The 24978-nt window shown below is 38.6% G+C and overlaps 2 protein-coding genes across 5 annotated transcripts; one reads left to right on the top strand and one right to left on the bottom strand.

Moving 5' to 3' along the window:
* Nucleotides 1-2149: 2149 nt before the first annotated feature.
* On the bottom strand, nt 2150-9769 carry FASTKD3 (FAST kinase domains 3). Of its 2 annotated transcripts, none has more exons than XM_027743243.2 (7): nt 9730-9769; nt 7761-9221; nt 6508-6593; nt 5756-5918; nt 4568-4637; nt 3196-3310; nt 2150-2436 (listed from the first exon to the last, which is right to left on the bottom strand). In XM_027743243.2, exons 2-7 carry the CDS (start codon nt 9190-9192, stop codon nt 2338-2340), a joined length of 1965 nt encoding a protein of 654 aa, XP_027599044.1. In that variant the 5' UTR covers nt 9193-9221; nt 9730-9769; the 3' UTR covers nt 2150-2337. The 2 variants fall into 2 exon arrangements, with proteins under 2 accessions (XP_027599044.1, XP_027599045.1); XM_027743244.2 differs by lacking the exon at nt 9730-9769 and adding an exon at nt 9305-9637.
* A 20-nt stretch (nt 9770-9789) lies between these two features.
* Nucleotides 9790-24972, top strand: MTRR (5-methyltetrahydrofolate-homocysteine methyltransferase reductase). Of its 3 annotated transcripts, none has more exons than XM_039386927.1 (7): nt 9790-10009; nt 10702-10831; nt 13619-13800; nt 17445-17598; nt 20450-20567; nt 21486-21858; nt 24765-24972. In XM_039386927.1, exons 3-7 carry the CDS (start codon nt 13657-13659, stop codon nt 24894-24896), a joined length of 921 nt encoding a protein of 306 aa, XP_039242861.1. In that variant the 5' UTR covers nt 9790-10009; nt 10702-10831; nt 13619-13656; the 3' UTR covers nt 24897-24972. The 3 variants fall into 3 exon arrangements, with proteins under 3 accessions (XP_039242861.1, XP_039242863.1, XP_039242862.1); XM_039386928.1 differs by lacking the exon at nt 9790-10009 and adding an exon at nt 10036-10277; XM_039386929.1 differs by lacking the exon at nt 13619-13800.
* The last annotated feature ends 6 nt before the right edge of the window (nt 24973-24978 follow it).

The raw sequence follows: 24978 nt of genomic DNA, 5'->3' as shown, positions 1-24978 counted from the left end.
TTCTTTGGAAAGGAACAACAGCCAGATTGATCATGCCAAAATAAGGAGTAAAGTCCACAGCTTTGACTGACACTAGTTTTGTTAGTACTTACACACAGGAAACCTATGTCATTTTTGAACACAGCGAGACTTCTAGTGAAAAAATAACAGAAGCAAAAAACTTCTTAATGTGGGGCCTGGATAAGTAATAAGTTAGGCAATCAATAGCACTTGTTTGACATGGTGTGAGAAGCAGAGCACATAGAGCAGCCCATTCAGAGAGGTGTTTGTTACTTTCATTATTTATTACCTGCAAGTTCCTCTGTACTCAATGGGCTAGGGACAAGAGGACATTAACTGCTATATTCAACGATAAATATTTCATTAAATAAGTCCAGCAGCATTAAATGAAAGGAATCACGGTAAGAACAGTCAGAAGGAAATGTTTTCTAATAATAGAATGTTTTTTCAAAAATCAGTATCAAATGTATACTGGTAAAGAATGAGATGGAATACAGCCACATTCTTGGGAGGTTATTTTTAGTTTGGGACAGTCAGTACAAATTGCTTCTTATAAGCAGCCTTACTATATTTACATACCATCTGTGTTTGAAAAACTACTGGAAATCAAATTTGTTTGAGAACACCACCACCTTCTGGCCTGTGTGATAAATAGGCATCACCACTTCATTCACCACAGAGAAAATTTGAGTCATCAAAAAACACCTGAGTTTTCCCATCTCATTTCTTTGCTTACATCACCCCCTTCTCATCCTTCCTCACTTTTGAAGGCCTTTCAGAGGTTGTTCCTCTGACTACTTGTTTCTCATTCAGTTCTGAGTGGCTGACTTCTCCCTTCAGTGCTGTTAAAAGAATACCTTGACAAATTCTTCCGTATTAGGGATAAGTTCCTTATAAATGTCTGAAAAAACATTTCCTCTATTCTCCTTCAATTTCTCTTTTGCTAGGATGATGAACTGTTAGGTTATTGATGTTCTGAGCTTACTGTTACACCATTGGAAAACATTTCATTACCTCTTGGTGCTCCCTCACCTGTCTGCACTGATATCCTACCGTGAGTAAGGGTTTTATACGTGCAACAAATTATCATGAACAGAATGCACAGCATGACACAGGGGAAATCATATTCTGCATCTCGATTTTGCATCTGGTAATCTCCAAGGATTGTTGGGACAATTGACACACCTGCAATTCACAAATAAAGAGTAGCCTCAGAAGGAAAAAAGGCCACACCCTGTATCTATTGGTAAAATACACAGAATGTCAATGATGTAAAATTTTTGCCTTTATTGTATCAAAACATAACAGCTAAATGTCAAACTAGGTGATGCTGGGAATTCTACTTTGCTACTAATAAATAATAAGCTCACCTGAAAATGTGTTTTACATGACAGTTCATCAAGTATACATAATACGATCAGAACTAAAGCTGTGTTGTTTTGCCTTCATCCATCTGCAAAGTAATATATTGACCCAAGTTGGGGCACACTTGTTCCGGATGAAGTGGGTACTGGTTCTGGTTCTCAGTTCCAGTAATTCTACTCATACATAAAAAAGGAGTGCCACAGAACAGCGGCAGTTCTGAGCTTCAGAGCATAGAGTTTCTGTAAACTGAAGGAACTCTGGAGGGCATATGTGACCCTATTTAGACAGTTTAGCTAAAACTGCCACCAAAGACAAAACTACAAATAGAATATATCCAGAACATTGGGTGCCCCCACAGAGACAGTTGGCAAGTCCATTATCCTGTGGCAGCTGTTACTTTACAAAGTAAAGCAAATCTTTTTTTTATTAAAAGCGCTCTCGTTTTCTGTAAGGCATTGTTACTTATTGAACAGCATTCTACATCTGTTAAAAGCAATAAGCCAATATTGCTTCAGCAACTGCTGCAAATTTTAGCTTCATGAAAGATTCGTAAAATTACACAAACAGCTATAAGTAAATTGCCCAATTTCTTCTTATACTGCCAAGAAAAGCCCCAATTAGTAGGGAGCATGGCATATTCTTTACATTCAGACTGGCCAGTATCCTTGAATAGTCACGTGTCTGTCTGCAGCTGCGAATTAGAATGAGTGAAATACAAGGCAAAAGCAGCACTGACTGTCTGGCACTCACATCTGTCAACTTGTAATAAATACTGACACAAAACTTAAAAAAATATGATACTCTTTATTACTCTTTACATGTCAATTGTTCCAAATATTGGAAGGTTTCAAATTCAGAAGCTCAAATTATCTGCGGTGGAGTTATTTAGAAAACACCATTTTTCTTCCATGCACAGTATTTACACTCCGCAGTACAGCAGGTCAACTTGTGATTTAGTGGTATTCTCCAGTGTCATCTGCTGAGTCCATATGTATGAGGAAAGATTTTTTTGTGCAGATAGTCTGCCATTTTCCTGCAATTTTCTAGACTCTCTATCTCAAAATATGGAATCTGGAAACAAAACAAAAATGATTGCTGGAAATACCTTTTAATAAACAACTGGGTAAGAGAGATGTTCATTAAGCAGATGAAAAATTACACATCAAAGATTTTTCTGCTTTAAAATGAAACATTTAATCTTAAGTGTATTATTGATCTGTAAATCACCTGAAAAGAGATTATTGTAAAACAAAGAGTGAAATCCATTACAGTTTAAACTAAGTTAAATATTATGGAGTTAGGCTTATGTAATAAGTGATTATAAATGGAAAATAAAATCTTGAAAAACTAAAAGTATGTTTAAAGGTAAAAATACCCCTACTTAATTCAACAGGAAAAATAAAGATATACTTGTTGTGAACATTTTATTTACAATACAAATCAGTTTGGGGTTTTTTAACTCTTCCTTTTAAACCCCAAATTCAAACCTTTTAAAAAAGAATTTAATTAAAAATGCCAATTCTACAGAACTCTTACACAACATTTGCTTGTAAGTCAAGACTTGAATTAATCACTGCAGAGATGTAATCTTTCAAGCAGCCACTATTTAGCAGAAAACACAGACAGAATACACCAACTGATCCAAGGAAGAAAAAGGACCTTCTGTACACCCTCAAAGAGGCAAAAGCTAAGCAGAGAGAACATAATATAGTAAGGACAAGACTACATCTGCCTTAGAAATTACTTGAAACTAGTTTTAAGCAATGTAAAATAATTTTTTACATGTTTATATAGCCAGAGCAAAAGCAAATTACTGTCTTTGGACTTTACCTGCACAACTTCATAACCAAGTAACTGAAGATGTCTCTGTTTAATAGCTTCTTCTCCCAACAGATTGTGGCTATTAGCACAAAATCTATTTTGACCATCAACACAGAGGGCAATTCTAAAATCAAGCATAAGTGTAGTATGAAAGAAAAACTCCCAACAACCACTTATTTAATCACAAATACTGCAGTTCCTAAGAAGCATGAAACAATACCTCCCTTCTTACTTCCTTATACCACCTAGAATCAGATTTTGCAGGATGGGGGTTACCTAGTTCAGGACAATTTAAATCACTCAATATAAGGGCAGGAGCTGAAAGCCTGAAGCTTAGTGAAACATCTGAAAAGCTTTTTTTTTGCTCTGAACAAAAATTACCATACAAGTTAATAAGAGATTGATATTTTTAATACTACTATTGGTAAGCTGTTTTGAATTCTTTTAGAAGGAAAAACACACAAAAAACTTGCCTCAGCTTGAAAGCATTTCAGCAGCTAAATTTATTTAACTTACTAGTTTACCTGTGAAACACTTCAAGTCAAAGTTAAGTTTAAGCTAAATCTGTTTAAGTTAAATCTGTATGTATGATTGGCAGCATCATGGATTATAACTAAATTTTTTCTCCTTGGTTTCTATATCTAGTGTTAAAAAGTTGATTAATTTTCAGTATGTTAAGTATATTGTGACCTTATTTACAGATGAAAACTGTTATTTCAAAAAAACAGTAAAGCCCATTCTTAAGCATTTAAGCATGGGATTTTTGAAAAAATCTATATTAGTCTCTGAGTCTTGTGAAGGTTAAGCTGGAGAAAGCATAACTTTTTCAAAGTATTTTGCTTTCTTCACAGAAGTGCTGTTGCAAATAACACAGGGAGGCTGCTTAACCTTATCTAAGGCTTCTCAAAATAACCCTTGTTTAACATATTTTTTAAACACCTATCCATTTGTCAATTAAAACCTCCAGCATCTGTAGCAAATATCCTCATTACACAGGATTCCTTACAGAAGTAAATTTGTGAACTAGCTTAAACTATATTAAATCTATGCAAATACACTTGATTAAAATTTAGTTTTAATTTGAAAATGAATTACAGAAGATCTAAATACATTACTAGAGGCCAAACAGGATCACTTGATCCTGACTCTCACTGGGTAAGAGACTTATTGCCTGACACCACACAGTCAGGTGGCAAAACAATAAGCAAAAAGCACAGATTGTTAATTTTGTCCTTTTGCCAGTGGTTTTATTGTGAAACCTTAACTTAGCTGAAGTCAATGAAAAAACTCCAAATAGTTTAAATTTTGCCAATGTTTCACCATGGATGCTCTTTGTCAATGTTAACCAACATTTTACCAACGGTTTCTTTTATTCTCTTACCGTTTGTGTACCTCTTCGCGTTGGGCCACAGGCAATACAAAACCTTCCTCATCTAATTTAATCTCGATATCTAGTACAAATGAAAAAACAAGTGACATTAAAACTCATTCATATAATGAACTGTTTAATTCTCATCCTCTCAGTCTTTGTTTTATAAAATAGCTAAAATACTATCACAATTCTTTTTTTTTCTGAATCACAAAGGCTTGCAAAAGATGTACGTAGACTTAAAACAAATGAGTGATATATAGCAACACTTCAGCCTTTCCTAATGCTAACCAGCAAATTAGTATTCCAAGTCCACTAAAAACCATAATGTAGTCAAATGGCACCTTGCTGCTGTGGCTAGGGCCTCTGGAATTTGAGGGCTTTGTGAAGAGTCTCTCTCTCTCTCTGCCCCCATCCTTTATTTTTCTCATTAATTCCCTAGTTTTATAGGTTATGTCAATTTGCAAACATGAGTTTTGGACCTAAACCCTGCCAACTTCAACACCCAGGTGGAAGCTGACGGCAGAAAAATTCTGGAATCATCCCTCTCTTTTATTTATTTTTTTTTTTAAATCCCTCTGACATCCATGGCATCCAAGAGGCCCTTCCCTCAACATTGTATTATCATCCACCCCTCCTGGGCACACATCTTTCCTCATCACTACCTTCTCTGTTTCTTTTCCTGCTTCATGAAATACTGTTTTGCTCACTCCTCTCCTTCAGCCCACAAACCCCCACTAACTATATGTAGTCAGTTGTTCTTGCTGAGGGGAAAGAAGCCCAGCAGGGCACAAGGCTGCCCACCTTCCAGTTCTCCCTTTCTCTACTCACCACTAAAGCGGGGAGAGCACGCAAGTGGCACTGCCTCATTTTGCTTTACATTATACAAATTGTTTAAAGGATAAGGAGCTGATAGTAAAAATACAGAATGCAAGAGTTAGCAGCTATTTTCAGTACAGACAGGCTGCGTGAATTCCAAGAAATGCTGTAGTTCTTTTCTCCCCCTTTTCTTCTTTCTGACTGTAAAAATGGATTTACTTGAAGTTCCCAAGATGTTTCCCCATTTCAGACCTTCTACAGAGTTTTGTATTCCAGTTTACTTTTTCTATATTTGCAGAATTTAGAATGCTTACAAAGGGAAATAAAGTTTTGGCAGGATAAACTCACATTTAATTATTAATCTAAAGAAATGTTACTTACCAACTGCATAGAAATATGGTGTTGATACTTCTGATGCAAAATATATTCTTTTCTTTAGTAAATAAAGTAATCCAGTCTTCACCCTCTTAAGGAGGTGAACATCACAAGAACTGTGAGGCATCGGAAAGGCCTTTACTCGATATTTTGGAAGGAGTTTCGGACCCTACACAAGGACAGAACACCAAATCAAACAAAAGAAAAAGGAGATAACGTTTTTGTAATTAACTCATTAATGTAGCAAAATGTATTCTGTGCATTTCAAAGCCAAGTCTGTTGAGAGACCTACAGTCTGAGGTATGATCTGCTGGAAACTTAAAATCCCCCAAACAACCACCAGAACATCCTCATCAAGCTTCCACACTGTCATGCTGAATATGCTCATGAGAAATGCACAACTGTTTCCATTCCTCTCCAGTCAGGCCAACATCAAAGTGTGCCTGATCTCTTTTTGTGCTTCACAACTTCACAAGCCAAACACAGAAACAAAACAGCTGTTGGAAAAGTATTTGGAAATACAAAAAAAAGTACTTTAATAACTTAAGAGTTAAGTTAGTTCTGTCAAACACACAAATATATCAAGTCAATCAATCAGGTAGAAATGCTTCATATTTTCACCAAGAAAAAAAAAACAACCTATTTTGTCCAATTTGAATATTTTTATGGGAAAGACAGTCCTCAACTAATTATAAAAAGGGTCCCAATGAACTTATCACCTCTTGTTAACATCAATTCTGGTTTCACGTGTACTGTACCTCATAAAATGGGCACTCCAGGGTGACAGTCAGAAAAAGCTGGGTTAGCTGGGAGGTAACAACTCCATTCAAACCAGGTGGCTGAGCTGAAACAACAACATTCAGGCTTTCAGGTGTACCTTCAACAAAGTATCTTTACACAAGCCACCATGCAGAAGTTAGGAAAAGCTATTCAGTTTAATGTGCAGAGATCTTTACAATCGATCAATTTACTTGATCACTACAATTCTCAGTAACTGTTTGAATGAACAGAAAGATCAACGTGAAATGACAGAGTTAGAAAAATGAGGGAATTATTTACAGAAATATCAACATAAAAAATATACAACTAGCAAGATCTTAGTTAAAACTGTCATATTCTTTCACCAAAAGAAATGAGGATCTCAGAGATAGCAAATATTCTATAGAGAATAACTTTGAGTGGAGGTCTTGGATAAATATCCCCTTCCAATAACCCCTTCTCCCCAAGTTATAATACCAGAATTTCATTGTTTCACCTTTTTTTTTTTTTTTTTTAATCTGCAAGTAGTGGATAATACCAAATAACTTCTGGAGATTTGTCTGTGTCATAAAAATCAACCCCTTAAGGTATTTCATGTTAACAAAAAATAAAGTAACCAAATTTCTAATCACTTTGAAAATTTGACCTTAGTTTTATTAACAGAGCAATCTTAGCTGAGATCTTAAGAAGTCACTCACCTTTCTGGCATAGCTTACATCTCTCTGTAATGACACTAAAAATGCTTTACTATCTAACACAGAATTTCTTAAAATGTTGTGTTGTTCATAATAGGTTTGTGTCCAAAAGTATTGGAATATGCAATAATTAGAGCCAAGGTCAGGCTATCACATGGGAGATGTTCTAGCAGCCTGTATGAGACAAAGGACAAACATGGGGAAAACCAGGTCACTATTTTCTAGAAAAGCTGAAGGATTAACCGAAATAAATTTTTAAAGGGAATTCAAGTCTCTGTTTAAGATTGTATAGTCAAATTTTCAAACTCATCTAAATGATATAACATTAAAGACAACTGCAACTGTGACAAGGAGGCATCACTCTTTAGCCTCCTTATCACTATTCTCTTGAATCACTTAAAGCCACATCACAGAATATTCTTAGTTGGAAGGGACCTATAAGTATCATCAAGTCATTGCTGATTTGTCAGAGAGTGATAAAAAAACTATGCTTGACAAGAGACAAACCACAGAGTAGAAAAAACGTGGAACATTCCTAGAGAAACATGGCTCCTTACCTTGAAGCTTTTGCAGAAAATAGGGACTAAATATTTTTGGCAGAAAATTTAGTGGATAACGTTGAATAAGGACACACGAGTGTAGCAGGTTCACCAAGGTGTGAGGCTGGAAGTGACTAAGCCGAGTGTGCAGTACAGTTTCAAGCCTCCTAAACAAGGAAGAAGCACTTGGAGGCAGATAGTTAAGAGTCCCAAATGGTATAATATATTCAGCAACCTGGTCAGTGGTAAGTCTGTCAGCACTGGAAATGAAACTTTCTGCCACTGCATCAAAGATGGGCTTTGAAAGGATCGCCTTTTTGCAGCAATACTGCATGACTTTGCAGACTGTTTGAGGATGCATGGTAAGGATGGACTGAGGGACATGCATTTCCAGTGCCTCTGTAAAAATTTGTTCACGATGTCTGAAGTATAGGAAGGCGTCCAGGACATTTACCAGTTCATAATCCGTGAAATATGGAACATGCTTAGCAGAATGTTTACACAGTGCAGTAACTAAGGCAACTGCCTGAGTCTGACAAAGAACCACCAGTGAATTCAGTATTACACTCGCAAAGTTTGGGCTTAGCTGGGAAACTGCAGGTAAAGTGACACTGTTCAGTCTGTTTAGTAAGTTTTGGTATTGTTTCCTTTCCCTGGCAGTCAACTGCAGTATCTTATAAACCATCACTATTTCCCTTGGACTCCACTTCTTAATGTCTTTTTCTTGCATGTGGTTCACAATTTGTTCCAGCATTGCACAACTTGGGCTTTCCAACTCAAGCAAACTCTCTCCAAGAGCACATAGATTTTCAGCAGTCAACTGTGCCTTACCAAGTCTCTCCTCACTCTCTGAAAGCAAGCTCACCATCAACGTGCTCTGCGGATCTATACACAGCGTTACCAAAGCCTGCAATGCGTTCAACAGCCCAGTGTTTGACAGTTTTGAAGATTCGAATTCAAATTGCAAGCATAATGCTCTGAAAACTTCATTCTCTAACACTCCAGGGTTTTTCAGACCACTGTCATCTACCTCAACTTCAGATATCCTCTGCAGGGCTCCTGCGGCCATAGTATCAGACATGACTTCTAGAGAGCTAAGAAAGTCAAAAATCTCTTCTGATGTACAAAGGTTGTTCAACTTCTTGAAAAATAATTGTTCATCCATCCACATGTTATCAGATTTAGTACAGTTCTCAGTATCTCCACAGAGACGCACAGTTTCTTTAACAGAAAGTGACTGCATCCGTAGTTGAATGTGGTTTTTTCTACAAAACATATACTGAGATTTATCTTTGACACATAGCATCCTCATGGCTACAGAGCTACAGCACTGGGGCTTTTGCTGCCCCTTGATGAAGCTCAATCTCTTGCTTAGGGTCATCAAAACAGACCTGCTTGCTGATGTGCTGGATGAATAAAACTGGAAAGTTTTTCGGCTAATCAAAGCCATATTGAATCAAGTAGGTTCTGAAATAATACCTAGAGGAAGAAAAATACATATAAACATACAGTTTGGGAAACAGCACTAGTGTCATTAAAACGCAGCAAAAAAAAAAGAAGACCTCTTTTGGCGGCTGGAGAGGACTGGGACGATCCCTCCGCCACAAACATCAGCGCAAGGCAATGCAAAGAAAAGAAATTGCCGGAAGCGGCGAGACCTGCGCGACAGGCTGCAGCGCATCTCTGCCCCTTGTTTCCCTAAGATCGCTACGGGAGAGGAGCGGGGAACATACACGGACGTTTCCCCGAGCAGAAACTGTGGGGCGGCGCTTTGCCCTCCACCCTGCGGCCCGGGCGCTGGGCGAGTCTGACACGGGAGGGACAGCACCGGCGGGGCTCCTCCATCCCTCTCCGCCTCACAGCCCCAACGTCCCTCCCGCCCCAGCGCCTACTGCTACTGCTGCTGCCACTGCAGCCCAGGAACGGGGCCGCGCTCCATCCGTCCCGGGGGCACGCGGCAGTGGCGGGAGCGCCGCTGGAGCCTCACCTCCGCCGCCATGACGGACAGCGCGGCGCCTGCCGGGATTTTCCGGCGCTCTCCTGGCGGCACCTCCGGGCGCCGGCAGCAGCCCCCGCCCCCTCCCCGCGGGGCTGCGCTCGCCCCGCCCCGGCTCAGCCCACGCCGTCCCCCCCCTCCTCGGCTCTTCTCGGCCGCGTCGCCGCCGCCGCTGCACCTGGCTTGGCGCGGCTCTGCCGGGACGGTCGCGGAGCGCGGGCTGGCGCTTTGCCTCGAGAGTGGGATTTGTGGATCTCGTCCTCCAGCGCAAGTACTCCCGTACCCCGCTGCGGGGCATAGCGGGCGCTGGGCGGGGCAGATGCGCGGGGGGGTTTATATTTGTCTTGGCGGTAGAGTGAAAGTGGTTCTGAGCAAGTCACCAGGTGTTGAGAAAGGGGCTTGGGAATGGCGTTTATGTCTCTGAAGGCACGGTCCCACAACCCGGTTCAAAGCCACACGGGAGAATGTAAAACCACTGCACCAAAGTTTCTTGCTTTTTTATCCGGTCCGTCGCCACTCAGTTCGACATATTTGACAGAGTAGGTACATGACGTGCATGGTCTGGCCTTGCAGAAATTGCCGGGGCCAGCACGTGTCGTGCAGTGGCATTCACGGATGGCTTGTTGTGTGTTGACTTACGAGTCTGATAGACTCCCTGCTAATCTTCTGTGGACTCTTAGCTTTTTTGACTTTTCCAAATACTGGATCAGATGAGCTATAATTTAGAATTTCATCATTAGTTTCATGTTAAACCCTGCTTTGATCCAGCAAATCCCAGGTAGTTTTCTCGGCTTAAAGATTGTTTTTTAAATGTGCAGCTACCAACACAACATGTTAGGTGTTGGTATAGTTGGTATACTACACTGTTGGTGTAGTAATACTGTTAAAGTTAGAAGGATTCTCTCGATTGAGCTAGAAAGCTCGATAGTAAAGAATTACCGTTTTCCCCCCTCTTCATTCCAGTTGAACTTGCATCGTGTAAGTGGAAATGGCATATCATCTTTGAAGAGTGTATAGTGCAGCAAAGCAGGAGAAGTGTGGGCAGCATGTTCATCTAACAGCGTATTGCTGGTTTATGATTGTTCATCTGCAGGTAGGCATGACTAATTTTTCTTTCTTTGAGCAGGCGTCCCTTGATCAGTTTGTGCATGGGGCTCTTTTCAGTTGTTGACAGAAGACATGTTTGAATCATAATCAAAGGAGTTTATTGGTCTATTGATGACATAATTAACTGTTAGGGAGTTAAATTAACTACTCTTTAATCAGTTGATTGAATTACATATTCAAGATCAATAGCAACAATGCAACAGATAGGATACTAGGCACTTACAAAATGTTAATAAATAAATGCCTACAAATATTTATCAGCATTCTGTATCTAATTCCAAGGAATTGTCTAATTGTGGCCTCTCCCATTCCCACAAAGATGCATTCACACTGCTACATACACACACAGTACCCTCTCAGGATGCATATGCATCTCCAGCAATATCTGCTCTTCTGGCCACATGGATTCTCTTGTTTCCACATACCTTCTGAAAGAAGTGCAGTTGCTCCAGTTTTGCTATGCAATCTACTAGTCCACTCACCAGTAAAAAAAACTCTCCCCAAGTTCACATATATGCACCAAAAATGGGTATGGTTACTTTTTGCACCCTTTATTGTTGCTGTGTGTGGAGTGGAATAAGCTTACAATGTCTTATGGAGACCGCGGCTGCTCTGCCTGACCTGGGCAGAGGTCATGGCACTGTTGGAGCAGCATTGGCCACGTCAGACCACATTGTGACTGGTGTTCTTTCTGTTGCCCTCTCCTTTCCCCCTACTAAAATTTTTGTGCTGCTCAAGCATGAATGTCTTCCCAAGCTGAGTCTTGTTTGAAGTCTGTTGATAGCCCCTTGGTTATAATGTTGGCAGCTTACCCCTCAGCTTTTTGTATATAGAAGGCTTCTATGCTACGGTGTGGTCCCAGTGGAAAACTGATTATCTGTGTCCCTTTTTGAGGTATGAGAAAGAATATAGTAATGAAATGCCGCTTCATCTTTATTGGGTTTATCCAATTTTAGTCGGGCGATGCCACCTGCTGACAAGAGAATTAGGTGAAAACACAGCACACGACTTGGGTGAATCTGCATTACAACAGGGATCTGAGGGTATTTAAATTGTATTTACACTATTTTATATGAATCTTCATAGTTATCATGTCAGCACATTTCTTTGTATTTCTTCTGGAAAAGGAGGGTGAAGAATCATTGTGTGTATTGTTTTGTTGTATGCATCTTCTGTGCACATGCACGTGAAGCTGTTTATGTAAACAAATTTATTTAAAATGACTGTTAGGGTAATCATTAATATTTTGAGGTAATACATGTAATCAATTTAAGGTGAAAACTATAACGCAAAATGTAGTAGAAGAAAATACAATGAAAACCTCAAAATTTTCTATTAAATACACTTTTCATGGAATTCACGTGTGTTACAGGCACTGTACTCTTAAGAACTATCACTTAGTTTTGCTACTTCTGATGTATAATTATGCTTTAAAAAAAATTCCCATAGGAGAAAACTTCCACAGTACTGTGGGGGGAAATATTTTACCATATCAATGGAGTACAATATTGTTCTTATACAATTGAGCCATGTTTGTTTTCCCTTGAGAGAAACAGAAAAAAGATGCCACAAATTACATAACCACAGGTTTCCATAAATCAGTGCGTGTGGCTTTCTCTAGCTGAAGCTCTGTGGGGGCAATAGGTGAAGTACAGCAAATGAGACCCAGACACATGAAAAATATCTCAAGTTGGGAACTGAAAATTACTCAGTTGTAATTCTGTGTACCTGAGTTCTACTGCAGCTCCTTAGCAATGACAAAATATTGACAGAAGATTAATTTGTAATGTCCATGTGAAGGACATTCTGTCTTTCTTATTTACTGCTGCTTGAAATTTTTCTTATATCTGTTGTGTTCTCTGTGTCAAAATCATGGAAGAAAACTTCTTGGATTCAAACTTTCATGGGACAGGTGAATGGATAAGGTTATGCATCTCACTCATCCTACTGCTTATGAGAACTTTGTGAAGGAGTGTTATTTTACACTATGGCAGATTATTCTAAGATTGTCTCTGACTTTTAGGGGAAAAAACCCCAAACGGTAAATTCCGTAGTTCACAGAATTGTCTGAGTTGGAAGAGACCCACAAGGATCATGCAGTCCAACTCTTAAGTGAATGGTTCATATGGTGATCGAATCTATGATCTTGCTGTTATTAGCACCACGCTCTAACTAGCTGAGCTAATCTCACGGTCAAGTTCCACTTGTGTAAGAAACTCCTTTTTGAAATGTGAAATAAAAATCAATGGTTTTTCTCCAAAGTACAGACATAGTGTGCATTAAAGTCATTTGGGCAAAAAATACTGATTTCAGAAAAGAAGAAACTAAGAGTTCTATTTTTTTCCTCAGGCTTCGTAGTTTGACTTCACCAGGTGTATGTTATGTTTGGTTTCCAAATACATCTTAGAAAAGTGAACAAAGCAGTCATTGACTTGAAATGGAAAATATAACTTATGTAATAAAGATAATACATATTTTCATAAAAATAGTTTTTGTGTTGTATTGTTTACAAGCTAGATATTGGGGATATTGCAATATTATTGCAACATCAAGGCATTAGAGCACACAGGACCAATACTATAAGTCCTTCAAAACCTGGTCTACAAAACTTAGTTGTGAGAAATGGCTTCTCTTCAGAGTAGATGCCTCATTTGTAAGTTAAACACCAGTACTGCTATCTTTAAAGTATCTCTTTGAATGTCATAAGCAAAGTAAAATTTTGCTGTTCTGCTTACAATAAATTCACTTTTTCTAATTCTTTTTTCCCCTGCAGTGTCTATAGAAAAAAGTAAAAATCCTGTGTTTTGGGAAATGTGCTGTGATTTAAAAAGGAGGTTTTTGCTCCTCTATGCAACACAAAAGGGGCAGGCAAAAGCCATAGCTGAGGAAATATGGCAGCAAGCAGGTACCCATGGACTTGAAGCTGATATGCACTGTATAAGTGAAATGGATAAGGTGAGATACTCCACACTGTTTTGAAAAATAAGTATTTAAGAACTGCATTTTTCTTCATGTGCTTGAGTGGTGGCCCTTTATAATCATGAAGGCTACCTGATGCACCCACCTAAAATATACCACTGAATTTTAAATTTTTTTCCTTGTGAATCAGTAATTTGGACCAATACTCACGGTCGCTTAGTAGCCTTCTGCCAAAGATACATGTTTCTTGTGACTTTTTTAATTAGAACTGTAAATCTTTATCTCTCTTCTAACACTAATTCAGTGATTTCTTGAAAACTATTTATTTATGCAGTAGGGTAAGGTCTTGTGTTGTTAGAAATGATGCACTTTTTTCCCCCTCTTTGTTCTGTTTCTTTTGTTGCGTTGATGTTCTGTGTGCTGTTAACTGTGGGCTCCAGCATGGCCTGGAGCTTTTGTGGGGTCTTCTTGTGTTGCTTAGCATATGTGCTCACTTCAGTTCCCACAGGATTCACTCAAGTTATATTCTAGAAAAAAATAAAAAGCTTGTCTGGAGCAAGGAAGTGGCTTTTTGTTGCTTGCTGTTATCCAAGAGTAAGAATATGAAAACTATTAGTGTCTAACTAAAAGCAACATGGAGTGTAATTTCCTTCACAAAGTACTTTCAACTGTATGTTCTCAAACAAAAGCATATAAAAACCATAAAAAACAATCAAAACTGGTAGCCTGGTATTTCATATGGGATGAGAAGAAAATAACACCTGAAAGATTTTTTTTTTCATGCGCTTGAAAATGTGAGATATTTTGAATGAATGTTCACTAAGTATGTAGCTGAATGTTATAAAGATACTTCTACGCAGCCAGCCTGGAACGTGAAGATTCTCCTTATATCATTCTATTTAATTTCTTTTGCATTTGACAGGTGGTAGACAGGCTATTTCTACTCTTGAATAAATCTATTCTGTCAAATTTGGCAAGACAACTCAGAACTACAAGTTCATGATGAGCTAGAAATATGTACTGAATTGAGAATCTGAGAATTAGGCACTGCGGAAAAAAGTAATTTCTGCAGCTTTGTAGATTTTATCACATAAGCTTCTGCTTTTTCCCTGTTTGTCAGTTAGAAGGTCCGTCTTTATGTAGCTGTTGGGTATTTTCAGATTTTGTCGTCACTTAAAGGGATTGCTGTGATGGTGTATGGATGGAGTAGGTGACTAGAGAGTCAATACTCATAAATGTGATCCTCTTGCCATACAAAAGTGGATGGTCAAATACTGCTCAGATCTCAGAAACACTGACTGTTTCCAAGTAGTGTCTCTCACCTACAGTCTCATGGATGAGAAAAGGTCATAAATCTTTGCTTGGTTATGGTGATTGCTTTTTATGGAAGAAGTGGAAGTGAGGTAGTAGCAGTGAAAAATGTGAGGCTGAATGGAGATCGTCTTGGGTCACAATGTGTGTAGTCAGCCTTGGATGAGTTACCTGAATAAGTGCATTTGTCATGATATGTATTATTCTGGATAAGACAAACCTGGGTGTCTGATTCTGTCATCTTCCTTCAGTAAATTAGTACATTTAGTGAATTCTTATGTCATACCACTAGACTCTTACTTTCTTTACTTGAAGAATTTGCTTTTGTTTATAAATGCAGTAGTCACCTGTGGCAATGCACTGCAGAAGCTGTTGTGTTTGTACTTATCAAATCAGCTGTGGAAGTTTTGAAAATCAGAGCTCTTATTGCAACAGGACCCTTAAGGCCTTTTTTTGTACAACTCGTACTTCAGTTTTGGAAGTCACAGGATTTTGTGGGTACTTGGAGTTCACCTGAACTTGTAAAAGACAGAACCTCTGTTTGGAATGTTCCTGGACCACAACTCATTGAAGTGTGGCAAAGTAATCGGGGAATATCCTTTCATGCTTACTCTGTTCGCTTACACTTCTCTAGGCATCTGCTGTAGGCCGCTGTCAGAGGCGGGACTCTGTTCCAGTAGTAATTTAAGTTGACCATACAACTGCTTTTAGGTTCTTCAGGAAGGATTTGGAAACACTGCCAATAGCTAAACCCTTTTATACTCTGTTTCTCTGTATTCCTAATATTTTGGGTTGTAGGTGTCAGGTAATTTTTAATATGGCTTGACAAGAGGATAAGGTTTGAATGATTTATGAAGTGAAATGTTTAGAACATAACTCCTCAAACTCTGAAGTTTTGAGTTGCAGTCCTGAAACTGCTTTAAGTGAAACACAGCATCTGTTGCAATCTTTATTTTCTCATAACCCTACTATTTTTATTAAACTTGGAATGCTGGAAGAGAATTTAAACTGCAATCTCCAGGGAGCAGTAGAAGGAGCTTAGGTTGCTTATTATGGCAAAAATGAGGCTAAGGAGTGATCTAATAGCAGCCTACATGAGCCAAACTCTTCTTGGCAGCAGAAAACTGTATAACAGGAGGACAAATCCACTGACTGCCGTCTGATAAACTCAGATGTGACACTAGTGGAGAAGTTCTTCTGGATGAAAGAAGAAAAGGGGAATCTCTACCCTTTAGAAGTTTTCAAAATTCAGCCACAGTTGTAGCTGACCAAGTGCAGCGCTGGCAGTTAGTCCCGCTTGAGGTGTGGGGTGGGGTTGGTGACCTCCAGAGGTCACTCCTGAACAAGGTGTCTGTGGAGCTGTGTTTCACCCAGGTCAGTGGCTGGCTGCATGGTTCAAAACCCATAGGCCGTAGGGGTCCTTTGAGAGCAAGTTGTGTGGGTGACCTGACCGACAGCGTCCTAGCACAGTGCCCAGCCCACTATTGGTGGAAAGCTGGAATAATCAAAGAATCTGAATGATTTTTACTTGAGAAGTAATAAATGGTTGCATGAGACCCGAATTTATGGAACTGACACACAGTCCCTAGTACAGGCAGTTCTTGTCAACCTGGTATAGTGGGAGTAGCCCCTATGAAACTGGGAAATATGGAAGATTGCTATTAGCAAAGGGGAGAGAAGTGAATTGGGGGCAGGGTGAAGGGGCCAAAATTAGGCAGACTATAGAGTATGGTGAGTGATTATCACTGTTCAGAGCTACCTTAGTTCTCCCAAAGCAAAGGGTATTTTTGTGGCATGAGATGTAACATTGAAGTTGTCAGACAGAACCAGATGATACTTAATGGGACTTAGAAGTGATCCCCACAGTTCATATGACCACACTCCACTTATCTGTGTGAAATTATGGTGGTTTTTGATCGTATATGCAGAAATACTTTTTCTACTTGACAAATTAAATACTGTAGGGGTTGCATATTTAAGCTGCCTGAGTGCAGTTTTGAGGTATTCTTCATGTGTGTATTAGCCTGCTCAAAATGCTGCTGTTTGACATTTGTGTATGGGATTGTAGGATATTTCAGGTTGGAAGAGACTTCATGAGGTTATCTTGCAGCAGGGTCAGTTGAGATCAGAGCAGGTTCCTCAGGGCTTTACCCAATCTGATCTTGAAAATTCCAAACAAGATTATAAATTGCATCCCCAAAATGACTTGTAATTACTTTAAAGACTTTCTGTGGTTTAATATAGGTAAAATGAAATTAAATGTTTTTCTGCATACCTTTGGGAAGAGGAAGGGTGGAAGATAGATTATCTAAGGCCACAAATAGGTATCAAATGGCGCCTTTTAATTTAACTTGTCCTATTGTTTGTAGTATAACCTGGAAACAGAAAAGGATCCTGTGGTTATTGTTATTTCCACTACTGGTACTGGAGACCCACCAGACACTGCCCGCAAGTTTGTAAAGAAAATTCAAGACTCAACCTTGCCACCTGATCATTTCGCACATCTCCAGTATGGATTGCTAGGTGATTTAGTATTTTCTATATTATTGCAGAACTTGTCTGTCAGTGAGTAATTTTTGTCTTTTTTACTTCTGAATAGGTTGGTTGGGTTTTTTAAGTGCTTATAAAACATTAATTTTTAAAATATAAACACTTTTTTTGTGTAATGTCCTCTATGACCAGTAAAGGAAAAATGTCACAGAAATTATCTGAATGTAAGCTACTAATGTAATTTTTTATTGTTTAATTTTCTTTGCATAAAAAACATATGATGTAAGCTATCTATAACTGTTAAAGTTTTAATTTCATGTCAGATCTCTAGCAACTAGATTAGTTTACTTGACTGTGTGAGTCATTGGGCATTTTTCTATACAGAGGGAAAGGCAGTATAAAATGTTCTTAAAAACAAGGTTTTTAAGATCATCCCATCCCTTTAAATTTGCAGTAATATTTTAATTTTGAATGTCATATTTATCAAGAGAAGGAATGTAACATTATCTTAAACATGAGTAAGCAAAATACAGATTTGGCAAAATGCATGTGATGTATCTTGAGCTGATGATAGGGTCAGTTTGTTGAGTTTTCAGATTGTGTTTATAAACAAACTCCAGAAACATCTGTTTGAACCTAGGTTATTTTTATCTGACAAGTTTTAAGTTGATAGCTGGGAGTGAGGAAATTTCTAGCTGTCTGGAGAGGAAGGTACTCACTAGAAGGAAATTTCTAGTGGATACATAATGTGGAAGTCTGAAATATATGCATCGCAGTCATGTAGTGTTTTGAGATGTTGTGCTATTCCCTAGTTATACATTACAGTTTGTGAAATAGTTAGATTTTTCATAGCTTACTAAACGCATATGTGCATGTATGAAGATAAGCATTGTATTAATATTGACTTCTGTTGTAGCAGAAATTATAGTGTCTATAAGTTATAACAGGATTCAAGTCTAACAAGTTGTCAGTCTTAAAATACATTCATGGTATTCATTTCAGCTGGTCCAATGAAGTGTTTACTTGAGCAAGAGCAGAAACCTTCTTAAAAGAAAAAAAAGGCTGTTATAAGGAGAGAGGAATAGTCCATTATTAGGTGGCATCATGGTTTAACCCCAGCCAGCAACCAAGCCCCCCACAGCTGCTCTCTCACTCCTCCTACCTACTCTGTCTTGGGATGGGGCAGAGAATTGTGGGGGTAAAAGTGATAAAACTCATGGGCTGAGATAAAGACAGTTTAATAGAGAAAGCAAAAGCTGCACACACGAGCAAAGCAAAAGAAAGAATTCATTTACCCTTTTCCATGGATAGACAGGTATTTCAGCCATCTCCAGCAAAGCAGGGCTCCATCACGCATCGCAGTGATTTGGGAAAATAAACGCCATCACTCCTTCTTCTCCCCCCAGCTTTATATGCATGATGCCATATGGTATGGAATGTTCCTTTGGTCAGTTGGGGTCACCTGTCATGGCTGTTTCCAGCTTGTGGACCCCCTGCCTCTTTGCTGGTGGAGTGCAGTGAGAAGCAGAAAAGGCCTTGACTCTGTGTATCAGCAATAGCTAAAACATCTCTGAGTTATCAACACTCTTTCCAGCACAAGTCCAAAACATGGCCTCATACTAGCTATGACGAGGAAACCAGCACAAGTGGGAATAATAAGGATCTAGTGGTTTGGAATTGAACATGAGAAAGAGTCAGGCTGTGAAAAATTCTGACAGTGATAGTGAACCAGAGGTGTGGATTACTTATAGAATGTGTGAAGACCAGTGGTCTTTGGGATTGTTAGACAAGCATCTGTTAAGGATTACTGATCACTTTTAAGGTGGGTCAGTGTTTTAGTTGACCTCTTAAATCTTCCATGGACATACTTCCTGACTGACTGTTCAGCATCTTCTAATAGAACATCTTCACAATAGTTAAAGGGCAGAAAACCCAGTGCAGTTAAAATGAGATCTACAAAGAAATCTTAGATTCCTGAGGAGGAGGTTGTTGGGCCAGATTCTTTCATTCAGATTTTCCTACTTTCTTATCAGTTATATTATTTTTCATTTTTTTTGGTTCCTTACATTTTTCCTGTAAGAGGAGTTTTGTGTTTTTTAAAAACCTCAAACTAAAGCAACATTCTTCTAAAATGTGAAATACTGAAAGCAAAGTGTTTTCAGAATATTTCTCTGTCCTGTATTTGTGATCGAGGAGCCACTTTTTCAGCTCTATTTTGGGACAAACACAATTTTTTTTGAAGTTCATATATACATAAGTATTTTTCCATGCATCTGAATAATACAGTTACATACACAAGTGTTTATGTAATTATGTCATAGAATCATTGGAAGGGACCTTAAAGATCATCTAGTTCCAACTCTCCTGCCATGGACAGGGACACCTTTAACTAGATTGAGTTGCTCAGAGCTCCATGCAACCTGGCCTTGAACGCTTTCAGGGATGGAGCATCTACAGCTTCCCTGGGCAACCTGTTCCAGGGCCTCACCACCCTCACAGTAAAGAATTTCTTCCTAATATCTAATCTAAACCTGTTTGCTTTCAGTTTGAAGCCATTCCCCTTTTCCTGTCACTTCATGCCCTTGTAAATCGTCTCTCTCCATCTTTCCTGTAGGCTCCCTTCAGGTACTGGAAGGCCGCAATTAGGTCATCCCAAAGCCTTCTCTTTTCTAGACTGAACAGTCCCAATTCTCTCAGCCTTTCTTCATAGGAGAGGTACTCCATCCCTCTAATCAACTTGATGATCCTCCTCTGGACTCGCTCCAACATATCAGATTCTTCTATTTGCCTGCAAGAAAATCCTGTATTATCTTTGCAGATCTTTGTCTGTGTAGCCTGGGTGGCTGCCTAATTGACATGATTCCTCTTTCCTTGAATTTCCTAGGTCTGGGAGATTCAGAGTACATGTTCTTTTGTAATGGTGGAAAGACAGTAGACCGACGACTTCAAGAACTTGGTGCCCAGCACTTCTATGACACAGGATTAGCAGATGATTGTGTAGGGTAAGAGCTGAATGAGTTTATGATTTTATTTCTTCAAGATGCAATATTTGCATGTTTTTTTGCTAAGTGTTCTGAACCATTTGAAATCTGTTAAACCTGGATACTTAGCACCTCATAGGAATGAGTTCCACCCGAGCACAGTATGCCTTTTCAATCTCAACTGTTATTAAGTAAAACTATTTTTAAAGTGTGAGCAAACATTTGTAATACCTGGGAAAATAGAGAATATTTAGCAGTTTTAGAAATTATGTAGTTCAGAGTAAGTGGAGGGATTATAAATGTAACCTGTTTTTTCTCTTTTTTTGGGGGGGGGGAAGTGGAGGGAGGATGACTGTAGAGGAATTATGTAACAAGATTTTTTTGTTTGCTGTAGAGGAATTATGTAAGAAAACAACTCCCTCACTGCTCTGCTGCTCTTTCTGGCCAGTAGGCTGCAGTCTTGTCTTAGTTATTTTGAACTGCAGCTTATATTGGTTCTGTGCATGCTGATGCAAGGCAGTTGAACACAACATTTTCATAACCATAAAACTTACATCTTGTGTTCTAAAATAATAAAAATGGACCATTAGTGTAAGCTATTGATGTTGCTGTAGCACAATGAAAAGTTGTATATTCTGGTACCATTCCTTCAACTTCCTGTCATAAAGTTCAGCGTATGAAAATAAAAATGAGAAACTGGAAGAAGAGTGAGGCCGTTATACATTTTAGACTCCATAAATTTACATAGTGATAGCAACTAAATAATTTTTTTAAAACAAAGAAATAATCTTGATAACAGCCACAGTTATATATTAAAATAGAAAGTTAGCAATGTTTTTAGTTTTTGTTGTCTTTTCATTATTTCTAAATTAACAGTCCAGAAAGTCATAATAATTTATCCACGCATTTCTTCTTTTTTTTTTTCCCCTCCATTCCCAGTTTGGAATTAGTGGTTGATCCTTGGATTGATGGACTTTGGCTTGCTCTCAAGGAAGCATTGCTACTGCAGAAAGAAAAAGAAGGCATGAACAATGTTGTCGATGCTGTTACTAGCTCTCTCTCTCTAGCTCCACATGTTGTGCATGAACTGAACTTAAACTCTGAAGTACAGAACTTGAAGCTAGAAGATGAGGGAGCGAAGAGTTCTGATGTTCTGTCACAGAAAGTGGATGACATTAATCTTGTGACTCCAGCTAGAAACACCGAACCTTCACTTGTTAATTCCATCCCTCCTCTCTCCCAGTCTGCTCTTAATATTCCTGCCCTGCCACCAGAATACATAGAGGTGCAGTTTCAAGGCACCCATGGTGAGGTAAGGACTTCACTTTGAGTGGTAAAAGCCTCCAGCTCTCGTAGGAATATGAGTGTATACTCCTACATGCAGCTCAAAAGAGAAGTGAATACTTACATAAAGGAGATAAGTTCCCAGGTACAGGAGCTTTTTGAATTTTAAGTGAAAGGCCCATTTATATTGTGAAAATGTAGTTTCCACCATATGAGTTATGAACACTTATGTCAAGATAAAATTTAGCTAAATAGTAATTTGGCATTGCACTGTCAGAAAGGCAAGAATTCAGATCATCAGTGGCTTATGTTATGCTGGTGAAAACATCTTCCTGTAGTAAGGAGTATAGTACAGTTTCTGTTCAATTTTTAGTACTTTCAGAATGCATTAAGGGACTCTAAATTACTCAAAGTCTTGCTGCATACTTACCAACAGAGAAACTTGGCCTTTGTAAAAACATGATCATAATTTTACTATTGGAAATGGAAGATGAACTATAGATCAAAAACCAGTATACTTTTCCTATGAAGCCATGTTAAACAAAGACCTACTGTACAAAAGGAAGAATTAGCATGAGCTGGGAACTCTCTCCTGTTGTCAAGCGTGACTCAGACTTTTCTGGGTGCCTGCAAAGGGCAGGTGTTTCAGTTATCCGTGCAAGGAATCAGTGAAGTCTGGTTGTTCTTTAAATGACTGGGAATCAGAAGCTGAGTGCGGTAGCACAGCCAGCACCGTCCCGCAATACCCAAGCAATGCAAACCAGGAGGTTGCAGCCAGGATCAGCCAAGAATGCAGATCATTAGGCAAGTTTGTGGGAATGAGGCAGGTCTGGGGCCAACCCAAGAATTTGGTCTGGTCTCAAGATCCAGGCCGAGATCAACAGGATCTGTGTCCGATGATAGACATGGTTTTGACTGAGCCACTGAATCAGCTCTCTTGTAATGTAGCTCAGACAGAGCTGAAGATCCAGGACTAAGCTGAGATGGGGTTCCTGGGCCCAGTCCTCTGATGTGACTGCTCATGATCATGAAAGCCCTTTAGTGTAACACTCTGTGTTGAGTGTTAATGGTAATGCTGAGAGAATCACTTAGTCTAGCTAATAGAATTAGTTTAGAGTGTATGGATTTAAACACTGGATAATTTGGGTTTTTTTTTATAAACCTCATTTTGTGGTTGGTGTTGCTCAGGTTGTTGAATTTAATAATCCCAGTTAAATTTTTGGAGATTTATGATTTAGAGGTATTCGTCAATTAAAGACTAATAGTTGAGTTGAAAGTGGTGCTACAGTGCTTAGAAGAGCCCATTTTCTTAAAGTCCGTATATATTCAGACTGATCTCTGAAATAATTTATCAGGTTCTAATATTGATGCCTAAATTTTCTGTAAGTAGAGAAAAGTAAATTTTACTTTTGAACAGCAGATGGAAAAAACTGAATCTTCTAGTCTGGAATTCAGTGGCAGATTAAAAAGATTATAGTCCAGATTTCATGTATTAGGCTGGTTGGTTGTCTCGAGCCTTGGAAAGAATCAAATACATGTTTGGGTTTTTTTGTTTTGGCACTATTTTTGACACAGTTAGCTGGATCTTGTCAACAACTAGGTTCTGTATAGGGTCATGTTTGGTTTTGCAGGTATGAAACAATGCAAGTCCTTTCTTGTTACATCACATTGGAACAGGCATGGGTATTTTTTGGCAAGTACAGCTGAAGTTGGTGTGTTTTGAAATGCATCAACTTGAATTTTGGATATCTCCAAAGAGAGGCTCCCCGTCATTTAAAGAAGGCTAGGTACACGATCTCTCTAGTTACTTATATGATCTGTGTTTTGGGCTGTTGAGTCTCAGGGTTGAATTAACAAGCTGCTGCTTATTAATGCCAGAGCAGTAACAGGCTTAAGCATTTGTGGCTAGTGTAAGATAAAACAGTTTAGCTTAAATCTTGATTTCATTATGCCTTGAACTTGATTTGGAGGGAATACAAATGTAGACAATTACCACAGTCCAGCTGATGCACAATGACTTGATTATGGCCCAGACCATTAATCACCAAAATTTTAAGAGAATAAAAAAAACTTCCAACTGTTGGTCTTAAGTGATTCTCTTATCTTCTTTTTTTAAATAGGAAATCTTCAGATTAACAAATATTCTCTTGTTGGTAGAATATTTCCTTTACATTTCACAGAATATTGTTATGGACACATGGTATCTTTCCCACCTCTTCTTTTTTTGTCAGCATTGATGTCAAGTGAAACTTGCTGACTATAGTGATGGAGAAATGAGGGCTGCAGTCTGATCTTCAAGTGACAGCCTTTGACAGATGTGATCTGAAATTATTTTTGGTGCACATTTGCAATTCTTGGGGCACATTTTTACCTGTGTAGAAATGTTGTGGTATAACATGATGCTGATTTGTAGTGTGAGGTTTGCTGATTAGCTCTAAATTTAAGTCCTCTTATAAGTTGCCCATAATAATAGCCCCATATTGACCCCAAAGTCTTAGGCTGTGAATCTGCAGTGATGTAGCTTCTGTTTTTACTTTTTATGTCCATTCTACACACCTAGTAATCCTTTAATTAGGCAGGAGTTTTCTGGGGTTTAACATAAATGCCATTCTCTAATTGGCTATTTTCAGGGCAGCTTGTGAAAAATGAAACAACTAGCTGCATTTGATAATAAAGTAGACCCATTAGACTGTTCAAACCTACTGACTTTTTATAATTGAATATATGTATGTTGCTGCTTAGATGCAATTTCTAAAAATGTAGAGCAAAACACTATGAATACAGAAGATTCGTGTTTTTCCTCATCGTTTTGAGTTGTTTTCCAAGATTGTTTAAAAAAAAAACCTGTATCAATGCTAATTCCTGTATGTCATACTAAGCTGTCATTCAGCTGATTTGCATTTTTAGTGTAAGTTTTTGTATCTTCTTTTTCAGAATCCACATCTGTCCTCACTTATCTCGGAGGAAACAACCTTTGAAGTGCCAGTTACAAAAGCAGTTCAGCTCACTAGAGAAGATGCAATAAAAACTGCTTTGCTCTTAGAACTTGATATTTCAGTAAGTTAGTGATGGCTTTTTCTTTAGTGGGTGAAAATAAAGGGTGGAAAGCATGTGTGTTATATATAATAACTGTAGGGAAAATTATTTA

The sequence above is a fragment of the Pipra filicauda genome, unplaced genomic scaffold (assembly GCF_003945595.2).
Source record: "Pipra filicauda isolate LSUMZ 115617 unplaced genomic scaffold, ASM394559v2 scaffold514_size685291_pilon, whole genome shotgun sequence".
Classification (NCBI taxonomy): Eukaryota; Metazoa; Chordata; class Aves; order Passeriformes; family Pipridae; genus Pipra; species Pipra filicauda.
This window is presented reverse-complemented; position numbering and strand designations above follow the sequence as displayed.